Source organism: Chenopodium album, chromosome 24 (assembly GCF_948465745.1).
Source record: "Chenopodium album chromosome 24, dcCheAlbu1.1, whole genome shotgun sequence".
NCBI classification, from domain to species: domain Eukaryota; kingdom Viridiplantae; phylum Streptophyta; class Magnoliopsida; order Caryophyllales; family Amaranthaceae; genus Chenopodium; species Chenopodium album.
The window spans coordinates 16,769,442-16,780,887 of NC_137857.1; the positions used below are offsets into that span (position 1 = coordinate 16,769,442).

The 11,446-nt window shown below is 36.4% G+C and overlaps 1 protein-coding gene across 1 annotated transcript; it reads right to left on the reverse strand.

Moving 5' to 3' along the window:
• Nucleotides 1–5,161: 5,161 nt before the first annotated feature.
• LOC145610615 (protein FAR1-RELATED SEQUENCE 6-like) lies at nucleotides 5,162–7,290 on the reverse strand. Its single transcript, XM_081665924.1, has 3 exons — nucleotides 7,226–7,290; nucleotides 5,551–6,550; nucleotides 5,162–5,272 (listed from the first exon to the last, which is right to left on the reverse strand). Exons 1-3 carry the CDS (start codon nucleotides 7,288–7,290, stop codon nucleotides 5,162–5,164), a joined length of 1,176 nt encoding a protein of 391 aa, XP_081522050.1.
• Nucleotides 7,291–11,446: the final 4,156 nt, after the last annotated feature.

An 11,446-nucleotide genomic window follows, 5' to 3' on the forward strand; every position in this document is an offset into this window, starting at 1 on the left:
CGTTGTCAAGTGGTTTGGATTCGGGCAGTTATATGGTTAAATTTCTCAAAATGGATAGTACTTGCTAACCTTTTGCGTTCGGAAGTTTTAAAGAAAATCGTGAATCACTTCATATTTAGGCATCATATTGTAAACAAATTCTCATTGATTTTATAAATACATATTATGTTCTGTTTCAAGTTAAGTCATATTGATCTTTTACTAGTTTATAACAAAGTAGATTATAAGAGTTACTGTGTTATTGTAGTATTGTTTTAAAATTAGGTTATTATATGGTTCTTATTTAATCATTTAATTATTTAATTATATTCTGGTCAAACTTTGATAAAAAAAAAAAGTTCGGTTTGTAAATGGGTCGGTGCAAACGGGTAGCAGTTTGCTAACGGTTCGGTCTAAGCGGTTTTTGTGCCAGTGAAAACGGATTTGGTTTGGAACCTGCTTCGGGTACGATATAGTTCGGTTCTTTTTCGGTTCGGTTTTATTTCAGTTTGGGATTCTATTTGGTTCGGTTTGTTTACGGGTTCGGTTCTTAAACGGTTTAGCGTTATTCGGGTCGTTTCGATATCCGGTTCACTTATAAACGGCTCGGGACAAACGTAATCGTAACCCCTTGTAGTATAACTTGGAAAACCAGCTATCAAACCGACCATCTTCAATTACAGCCATTTATCATTACACTTGATTGATTGTACCCGGGTCCTACTATTCGAACCAAGGTTGCTAAACATGTTAATTACAATATTATTAGGGTTTCGGGGTCGGTACCGTTAATCCACTTATAAATGTAACTTTTGAAATAAAATAAAAATTGAAATTCTTATTATAGTTAGTTAGTATCATTATTAGTGTTTACTACCTACATTTATACATGCATTAATCTAATTGTATTCTTGTTAGGTAATAATAAAACCTTTTATATATGTATTGTTTTCAAATTACATACATAGAACATATTTTGAAAATAAAATAATTTAGGATAGGGTAACCGGGTACCCATCCGGTTCCGGGTCGTAAAGGACGTTAATTGGGGTTCGAATTCATTCATAACCGGCTCCTAAGTTTATTCCCCGTAATTGGAACCACCGGGTCCAATATCGGATGCGGACCCGCCCCGGTTCCTATCCAGTTCCGGTTCAAATTCCGGGTGCCGGGAATTTTTGCTCAACCCTACTAGTCATATATCATGGAAATGTAAACACATAAAATGTAATAAGTAAACTGATGCGACGTTATGGAAATTGGACCGGATGGAAAAGTAATGTACTCGAATAACAAAATTTGGGCTACTTTCCTTTGACATGACAAGACGAAAAAGAAGAAATTAATTAAAGATGAAACTGGTAAAGGAAAATGCAACTTCGCATGTTTACAATGTTACTGAACCAACCATATCCACAGTAGATTTGGTTACTTGATCTAGTCACAAATCTTTCAAGTTTGTTGTACTTGATGATGGTTGTGAGATTAGTTGTTGTGCAATTTGAATATTTAACAGGTTTTCGACTAATATTACGCATTTTTTGTTTAAGCATTTCGAAGTTGTAATTATTAAATTAAATTTACAAATTACAATCTTATTATGAGTCCACATTTACGTAGCATAGGATACACCCTATATAATTAATTGAAGTGTAAAAATCATAATTCCACCAGAATTTTAATCTTTAATGGGTACTAAGTTTTCATAAAGTTTTAATTATGGATGACTTTACTATATAAATCCACTATTCATATCTTAAAGGATAGTACATGATTTCCGAGTTAATATGTAATATACTCAATCAAAATTTTTAATAATTAAGTGAAATCATTAATATAGTACAGTTAATAAGATCCAGTTGGGCCCTTCATCTATACTGACTATTTTCTAAACATTTGCGACAAAACTACTAGAAGGTTTATTATATCACAACGGAGTGCAAGGACAAGAGTCACGAGAGGAGGGTAGTACGCACCCTCTAAAACCTGCATACAAAGGCCTGGTAATGGAGTCTTAACAGCCTAAAATCCGGTCTCAACAAGCAACTTTGACAGTTTCTGTTGTTATAGTAAATTGTTGTTTTTCAAGCAAAATAAGTGTATTGTTTTAGGACCCCATGTTCACCTTAACATTTTGTGCTCTTTGTTTGAGCAACGTATCTCACCACACTTATGTGTCACCTATAGTTGATTTAAAGTGGTATTTCCATTCAAATAATTAAGATTTGTGAATATTAGGCCTTATACAATGGGTAACCATGACGTGCTACTGTTTTAGAGTTAATTTATTGGTACGTTATAGTTATAATTTTTTGAATAATCAAGTCATAGAAAATATTAGCCAAAAAAATTAAGCATCCATTAAGGACTAAGTTGTTGTCAGATATATTCAAATACTTTTGTGTTGCATTGTTTTAAGTTGAATGTCCGTATGATTAGTGGATTTCGGTGTTTCTAGTTTGTCACTTACCTTATTACATTGCTCCTCACTATCGATTATTGATTTAGTTGTATACGATAATGGTACTATTACTTGAATTACGTTTTTTTTAAAATGCGTATACTTAAAATTCATTGAATAAAATAAATAATGTAAAATACTATGACATGAAATTTATTTTTCTACTCAACAAAGTAGGGTTTTTATTTGCTCATTACTTACCTATAAATATATTTAAAAACAACAAACACAAACATAATTGAGGGTGTCACACGTTTTTATGTAAGCTACATCGATTACTCCTTGTACGAGGGTTAGTTTTGTAAAATTGTGTTGGAGTAACTTATTTTTGGCGCCAAATTATGTTTTATAAAAAGGATGTTGGATCTCATCACACTCCTTCACAAATAGTCCTACCTCCTTAAATCTTTCTTCAATACGATATACACCCTTTCCCATTCTCCACTTCAAACATGGCTATTTGCAAAAAGTTTGTTCTCGTTGGTTTTCCTTCAACTGTGCGTTGCAAGACTTCCCGAAGTTTTCAAGCAAAGAAATTTAAGAACCATCGTAATTCGTTGTTGTACAAAATCCTTTCCAGAAATGCCAGGAAAACACTTCCTATCCCTAATAACCGTACTAAGAGTCCACGTTCCAAACCTAGGTTCCTAACAGAGGAAACACCCTCCATTCCCAAAAATCCCAAAAACGAACAGCACGATGGTCCTGTTCAAAGGGAGGACGTGATGGATAATACTCCAACTCCTGTTCGGGTGCACGAGGTAGACATGAACCTCACGCAACCAGCGTACAACAATGATGTGGTTATGTTTTATGTCATCCTTAAGAGTAGCCAACCCGATGATGTAGGTGTAATGTACGACATAAGGAGCGATGAGACCTTTGAGGCAATTTTCAAAGACTATGCTGAGAAACTGGACGTGAAAACCTCAAGGATTAGGGTCTACAAGAATTATGACCACATCCCGGAGTGGGCGAAGCCTATTGAGGTGGGGGTTGAAAGTGGTGATCTCTTGACTGTCGTGGGTTTGGTAATTTTCTTTGCCTAAATTTTTTGCGCGTTAATGTGTTTTCTGTATAGCATACAAATGATTATTTTCTTTATTAAATTTAATTCGTACTTTATTTTTTAATTAAACTGGTAATTTAATTACTTGTTTTGATCTATTACGAGTATAATTTTCTATAATTATACATGTTTGTTGACCAAGCACCAATGAAAATATTTGTTACTGGTCTTACGTGTAAAAAATGGCTTTGTGAACTGTACCGAGTACAATATTATTAGGAGTTGATTTGCTCTTGATTTACTATGTTTTTAGCTCAGTTAAAAATTTTAAAAGTTTAGTACACTTGATTAACTGTTGATTTACATGTATTATACATTTTTAGCACAAAACGTGACTAAATAGTGTTGTTGGTTAATGTAAGGACGAGTGTTTATTAATTTTTTGATTTAATAAAATGGTAGGCGGGCGTGATCAACACCAACACCCGAATCAAGCGCTTCTACATCAGGAACACCGGCCACCGTTTCAAGAAAAAGCTCCAAGTAAGCAGCAAATTGGACACCCCAATGTGTCGTTTGTTCCACATTTGGGCTCATGAGATTAATGCAGACCCAACCACCTTGCTGGTTATGCACGAAGACAATGTTATCTCAACCGAGCAAACCATTCGCGTCGCTGGTATAAAGAATGGTGACAAAGTTAGGGTGCTCCCTAACTTCGTCCGCTAGGTTTGCTCTGATCAACCAGGCTTTACCACCAACACCTTTTGTGTGATAAATGATGTCATGGCTATGTCTTTTGTTGGCTCATTCTACATTCTCAGGATTATTATGAGTTTAAGTTAATTAAGTCTATGTGTTGTAATATATTGTGTCTGTTTTATTTTATTAAAACTATGTGATGTTAAGCTAAAGTTAGATGGTTTGATGATGTATTGTATGTGTTGGAGAATTGTAGTTCTAGTAATGAAGTTAATGAATGGGCCAGGTTGGTGGTAAGAAGTGTTGTTATTATATATTGTCGAACACAAAAAATGTACATCGTTCACCATTATGTTGCTCATGAATCCAAAAACAAATTTTCTCAAATAAGGGACCTCTATACATTAAAAAATGAACAAGAGTACAACTCCCTCTTGATAATTGTAGTTGTTTACCAAACAATTGGGAGCTAGAGGACTACTAATCAATCGGTGTTGTTGAAATTATAATGTAATAACAAATTTTAAATTGAACAAAATAAGACCACCAACAAAATAAGACCACCAGTAAGATGCTATTACTGTCGGAGCAGTTCGTTTTTCAAGGTTTACAACCTAAAGCCCAGTCCATTTTGCGTATGTTGGGCTTTTTGGAGACGTTGTTGCTTGTTTTAATATTGGGCTACAAAGAAAATTATTTGACAACCGAAAGCCCAGTCCAGTTTACATCCAAAGGCTTCGAAGAATATTAATTTAACACTCATGTGCTTTAAATTATTTGATTAAATTATATGATAGCAAATCCGAAAACATTACTAACAAACATTACTACTCATTCATTCAGCAAAATATGGCAAAACATCCTGTCCTCGAATATAGAAATGCGGATTCGCTCATCTAAAATTAATTGTAAGGGCATCAACATTCAATGAAAAGCATGTCCAGGATAGCAACACAAGCCTCGCAAGATTTTCAAAAGGTGCAGCCACTAAGACAATGCAGTACCACCTGTTAAAATTCAAAAGAATGATCTGATTCCTCCCCGGAGTCAGTCAGCATATCAAGGTCGATGCAGTCCTCATACACCGCACTGAGAGGTCTAGTTGTCCTCTTTCTTTTACCCTGTCAAAAAATGAAATTGAATAGAAAGATTAAATACAAGACAATATTAGTAAACCCAATTTATAACATCAGGGTTCCAGATTGGGCAGTGACCGGCTGCGTTTTGTTTGAATTGGTAGCTGATTTCTGGGTCTTGTACCCCTTCTCCGCTGCGCTCTTGTACCTCGTGGTTTTGGGCCTGCCACGAGGCTTCCTGCGCTGTACAGGATCCTTCACGGCTGTAGCCTTCGAAGAATCCTTTGCAACTGAGCATGGTGTTTGAACCTGAGTGGGCAAACTGTTGGAACCAATCTCAGAGGGAGGGACATGTGTTGCAGGCAAAGTTGGTAGGGCTGCTTGTGTGGCAACAAATTTTTCCGGCTCTCTTTGACATTCAACCGGAGCTGCTGCAGACTGGAAATAACCATATCCACTATTTCAATGTCGTCCACAGCAGATGCCTCATCACATATTCCCTCGAATTCGGTCATCATTCGACGATAATACCGGACTTGAGGTGTTTCACCGGGATCATGGTAAGCCACTTTGACTCGAGTATGTTTTCGTGGTACGTCCTTCCTCCACCTATTCAGAATGTATTTTTTTGGAATGTCCAAAACTAAATTGTCCTCAAATACTCGTATGGCATGTTTGCACAAGATCCCAAAAGTTTCAAATTTACGGCAATCACAACAAAATTCTTTCGTGGAGTGATCGAAAACTACACGAACCCACATTCTCCTGTCGGTTATAATGTCCTCACTCCTGCCTTCCGGTATAATCCACACCCGGTCTTCAAGTACATACTCAGTGATATCATTTCCAAGCTCACGCCTTACCTTGGGATAGCAATACCCCATTCTAGCGCACTCTTTCTGTACTTCCTGAAATTTAGTGTCGGTGTAGATCTTTTGAAAAACCTTCTCCACCTTAAACCCACTAACTAGCCTCCGGACATATTTGCTACACCTAGCATCAGCAGCCACTTCAGTTTTCACACGCTTCTTCATTGCCCTGTTGTATTTCTCCGGGAATTCGTGCAACTTTGTCTGTCTATCCACAAAGCCATCAAAGAAACTATTGATAATTTCAACACGTTGTGTGGTCTTCATTCCCGCCCAAAAGTACTCCTTCATAAAGGCTGGGACCCACATGTGTCTTTCATCAAAGAGATCACATAACCAATCATTTTCCTCTAACTCATACTTTTTCAACAAGGCTACCCATCGGCTCTCAAACTCCTCAACAGTGAAGCTCTCATACACTAAGGTCTTCAAAGGACTCTTGAAGTCAGCATAACTAGTAATACACAAACAAATAATGACACTGAAAAAAAGTATAACAGCAGAAGCTCAAGAGGCAAGACCTTAAGCAGAGATACAGAGTAATTACAAGTCTGTCACAGAATATGTGAAGGAAGGACAGCTTATGTTATGTTTCAAATCAGACCAGACAAAGGGTATACAATATTATAAACTGTTAAAATACAAAATCAACTAGGGAGACCTCATATTCATTTCAGAGTTCAACAAATCAATTAATATAGCAACAAATCAATAAAAAAAAAATTCATTTAACAAATCATTGCATGCAGGAATAAGATGCAACATTTCACAAGGCAAGAATGGACACCATAATTGAACAGATAATTGGGCTCACAAACAGCATTTCAAAATCAAGGGACATCATAACCTAATAATAAAGGTACCAGGAAGACTTTTGCATGTCATTAAAACTGCTCAAAGCTATCAAAAACTATAACTGACCACCAGTGCTTAAGGAAGTAAGGTCTGAAACCTAATATTTGCACTTGCCCAACTTCTCCGGGATTTTCCTCATAATATGCCAAATGCACCACCGGTGTCGCGCTGTGGGCATCAGTTGAGCAATAGGCTTTCTCATTGCAGCAGCTTGGTCAGTCAGGATGGCACCGGGAGGTATGTTTCCCATATAAGAGAGCCATTGTTCGAATACCCAAAAGTAGGTTTCTGTGGTTTCATGGGATACAAGGGCACACCCCAAGAGTATTGACTGTCCATGGTGATTTACCCCTACAAAATTTGCAAAGGGCAACTCATATTCATTAGTTAAATATGTTGCATCAAAGCACACAACATCACCGAACTCCTGATAAGCCACCCGGCTACGAGCATCTACCTATACAACATCCTTAAGACGGCCTTCTTCGTCCAGCCGATGTGCATGGAAGAACATCTGATTATCAGCTTGCATTCGATCAAAGTAAGACATCATGGCTACCGCATCACCGCCTTCCATCTTTAATCTCCTCTTCTTAAAAACCTCGTGTTGAAGATCTTTCACACTAGGTAGATCATCATCACCACCTCTCTCGGCAGCCATGCAACCATGGATTTGAGTCACGGGCACACCTTCATCATAGTAATCCATTAGCTTCTTCTTTACAGTTGATGTGTAATTTTTCATGCGACATGCTTTCACCAATTTTGAGCCACTAGGGTCTAAGTCATGTGCATGCTTTAGTTCCACAGTCCTCAAAACCCATTCACCATCAGAATTCACACTTGCATAAACTTTAGCCAAACATTCACACTTCTTTGATGTCCTTTTGCAACGACTTAACTCATTCTCACCAATTTCTCCATTCTTTGTAGCCACCGTACCAGATATATCCATTGCTTTAGCCCTTTTCTTCGCTTCCCACCTTGCCCTCATATCAGGGTACCCCCAACACTCACATCTCCACGTTACAGACCTCCTTTCCTTTTGCCTTGAAAATGAACCTCCTTGTCTACAGACTCCAAACCCATGTTGTTCAGCATACTCTTTGTAGTACATTTCAACATCCTCCCAACGCTTGAACACCATCCCTACTCTAGGTGGTTCAATAGTGGAATACACAGAGACCTTGTTTGTAGAAACAATGGTCTCCACCGTCTCCAAATTCTTGGTAGGAGATGTCATGGTAAGGCCATCCTTGGTAGAATTAGTTAGTTGAACATAAGGTGCTATGCAATTTAAGGACAACATTTCATGAACAGGGGACTGAGGAGGAGTTTCATTAACAACAATCTCATCCAAACTTTTATCACAGAGACTGAGCTCATTCATGATAACATCATCCTCATCCATAGTTCAATGACAGAACTAAACACTACAACTATGGTCTGCAATGTGGAAAACCAACAAAAATCACAAGGGTAATCGACAAACATCAAAATTCTCACCCCAAATTACCAGATTACCAACATGTTCAGAGATTTTACATACACACATACAATTCACATACAACATTAAAATTCCATTAATAAACCAAATAATAGAATGTGGATAATTTTTATAATTCAAACCAAAGTAAGACAGGTCCGCAATTACTTGATATACCCGACTAAGGTGTTTCGGGAACTAAGTTGGTTCAAAGATAAAATCAACAACAACCATAATTTCTCGATTTTTCCCTAATTTAACCATTAAAACAATGAAGCAATCAATTACATAAATAAAAATTAACTGACAAAGGATAGTCAAACTCAGCTTAAATTACTTACCTGAATTTCGGGTTAAAGGATCCAAACATAAGGTTTCACATGTCACAGATCACCCACAGCAACTACAGCGGCAAGAACAGGTCCAAGTTACAAGTGTTAATTTGATTATTTCACCGGCGGTGGAATCGGATTAACCACCGCCGATGATGACAGATTGCTCAAAAAAGACAAGTTAGCTAAATTTCTCTCTCCTCTGGAATTTTAGATCTGAAGTAAGATAGGAGACGGCGTTAAATTTTTCGTGATTTGTTTACCGTTTCCACTTTTGAATAAAAAATTGCAATAATGGGATCCAAGTCAGCAATCCACTAGTGATCACAATAACTTCCAACTTATTACAAGAAATTCCATTATATCATCATCATTTGGTTGATACTTCCTCCGTTCTGTTAATATTGCAACAATTACCATATTAGGAAGTTTCACAAATATTGCAACAACCCTATTTTTAGAAAGTTTTTTATTTAAAAATTCCACTTTTACCCTTACTCATGTCATCTAAATACCCTTCATTATTACCCCCATTAACTCTTAATAACACTAACATCACACTAACTTTTCCCACCAGATTTATTTACCACAGTTACCGCACTTCTCTAGAATCTTCATTCTTTATTACATTTACCCATGTTCTTCCCCAAAGCTGGTGCTCATCAATCATCCCCAATTTTCTTTCAAACCCAGATCTAGGGTTCTTGTTCTTCACCAAAATTATCAAAAAAATCCTTTATTTTTTTCCACTATTTTGCTATCTTTTTTTGTTGTTGTTGCATGCATCGGTATACAAATCAATCTCGTATTTAAGCTCATCAACACGTACCGGAAAAACCAAATCTAGAGTTCTTCAACTACAATTCAATCGAGGCTTCAAATCAAGGTGCTTTTCAATATACTTACTTGATATTGATTTGAATTGTTGTGCCGTTACATGAAATAATTTTCTCCGATTCGATATGGATTTAAAAATCTATCAATTTCTGTTAATAATGGGTTCAACACTTGAATGGTAGTTTTTGTTCTTCAACTTGTGTAGTTAATCATCTAACATGTGGTTTTATTTTAATCTTTAAAATAATCTAGAACTTGGTTTAATAAATTTTGTTTTTAGAGGCAAGATTATGTTAATTTGATTGTTTGTATAGTGACGGTTGTTGATAATAAAGTTATGGACCACTTTGCATTGAATATCTTAGCTTAATTAGTAGTGTTTGTGCTGATTTCTATTTAAATAAAAAAGAGTTGGTATTTTTCTAAAATAAAAGAAATGAAAAAGCTCGGTGATGATGGAGTATCATTTTCTCATACTTGTAAATGGAGCAAAGATGGTTTAAATTTCGGTTATAAACTAAGAAAAAGACTAGAATTTTTTTTTTTTATAAAGTAAATAAATTAAAAGGCTTGATGATGATGGAGTATCTTTTTCTCTTTCTACTGTATAAAGAGCTCTTTATCTTAAGTTTATTTGTTTTAGTATGAGGTGGAACGATGGATTATCAAATGAGACCGATTTAGGGTATGTTAGAAGAATGCGGAAGGGAAAACGTCCAAAGTATCCTACTGATACTGATTCATCAGACAAAGATGATGATTGTGTTGAAAGTAGTATGCAACCAATACCATATTGGGAAATACCTTGTCCGTCTGATGAAGAAAGGGAGGCTGTAAAAAAAAAGTGGAAAGGTTACCTCCAATCTTCAAGTGATGAAGGTGAGGTAATTGAAAAGACTGAACCTAGAACACCTCATCCTAGATCACCTCCTCCTCAAAACTCCAATGTTGTTGCTCCAGAAACTCCGGAGGAGATACAGAATGCTGGTAACAGAATCCTGCGTACACGTCCTGGCACTTGTGTCTTGGAATCATTCTATAACAATACTTTTACTCTGCCGCAAGTTGCAACTCCCCCTTCAAGTCCTAGTGAATCTGATTCAGATGGAAGTTTACCCCTTCTATCATTCTCTGAGTTCGTCCCTGGTATTGTTCTATACTTTGTACTTCATATACTTATGTAATGATTAACTGTGGTATTGCGGTGTTGCTATATGTTGCTATTGGGGTATTATGTTGCTATTGTGGTTAGTTTGATCATATAACTTGGCATGCTCTTTTCATAACACTTTGAACGTATAAATACACATATCATGCATTCGTACGAAGTATTTTCTGTTATGATGTTTACAAAAGTAGGTTTTGATTATGCCTTTACAAAAAGAGTTTGCATAGCACCTTAACTAACATAGGGTAGTACATTGAAAATCTAAGTAATTACAAAAAGAGTTTTACTAACTAAACAGATTTTTCAATATGTGCTTCCAAAAAATAAACATGTTTTCCAAATATTTTTTCCTTCAACTCCTAGAATATTGATTTTACCCCGAAGTGCTAATCAGGGCATATAGTCTTCAATGTTGCCTTGCTGAGCAACAACATTAACCTCAATATGTCCCTCATTAAGGAACGCAGATGCTTGTCCCAATAGATCACATGGCACTTCCAATTGCACTGGCAACAATCCCAACCTTTCAAGCCTCTTCTTTCCTTTATGCGGGTTTTTGTACTTATTTCTTCCATTCACTTGTAGAACTTCAATCATACAGTATTGCATGTGCAGCCATGTGTAGTTGAGTGATCTAGCATCAAACTCATTGTATGCATATGTAACTGCTTT

Bases quoted from the DNA above. Each gene is read 5' to 3' on its own strand.
- LOC145610615 (XM_081665924.1), bottom strand. From the start codon at position 7,290: ATGGACAGTCAATACTCTTGGGGTGTGCCCTTGTATCCCATGAAACCA. The intron at 6,551-7,225 runs GTATTCGAACAA...GTGTATTACTAG, and splicing joins CCACAGAAACCTACTTTTGG to TTATGCTGACTTCAAGAGTC. The intron at 5,273-5,550 runs GTTTGCCCACTC...ATTTTTTGACAG, and splicing joins CTCTGAGATTGGTTCCAACA to GGTAAAAGAAAGAGGACAAC.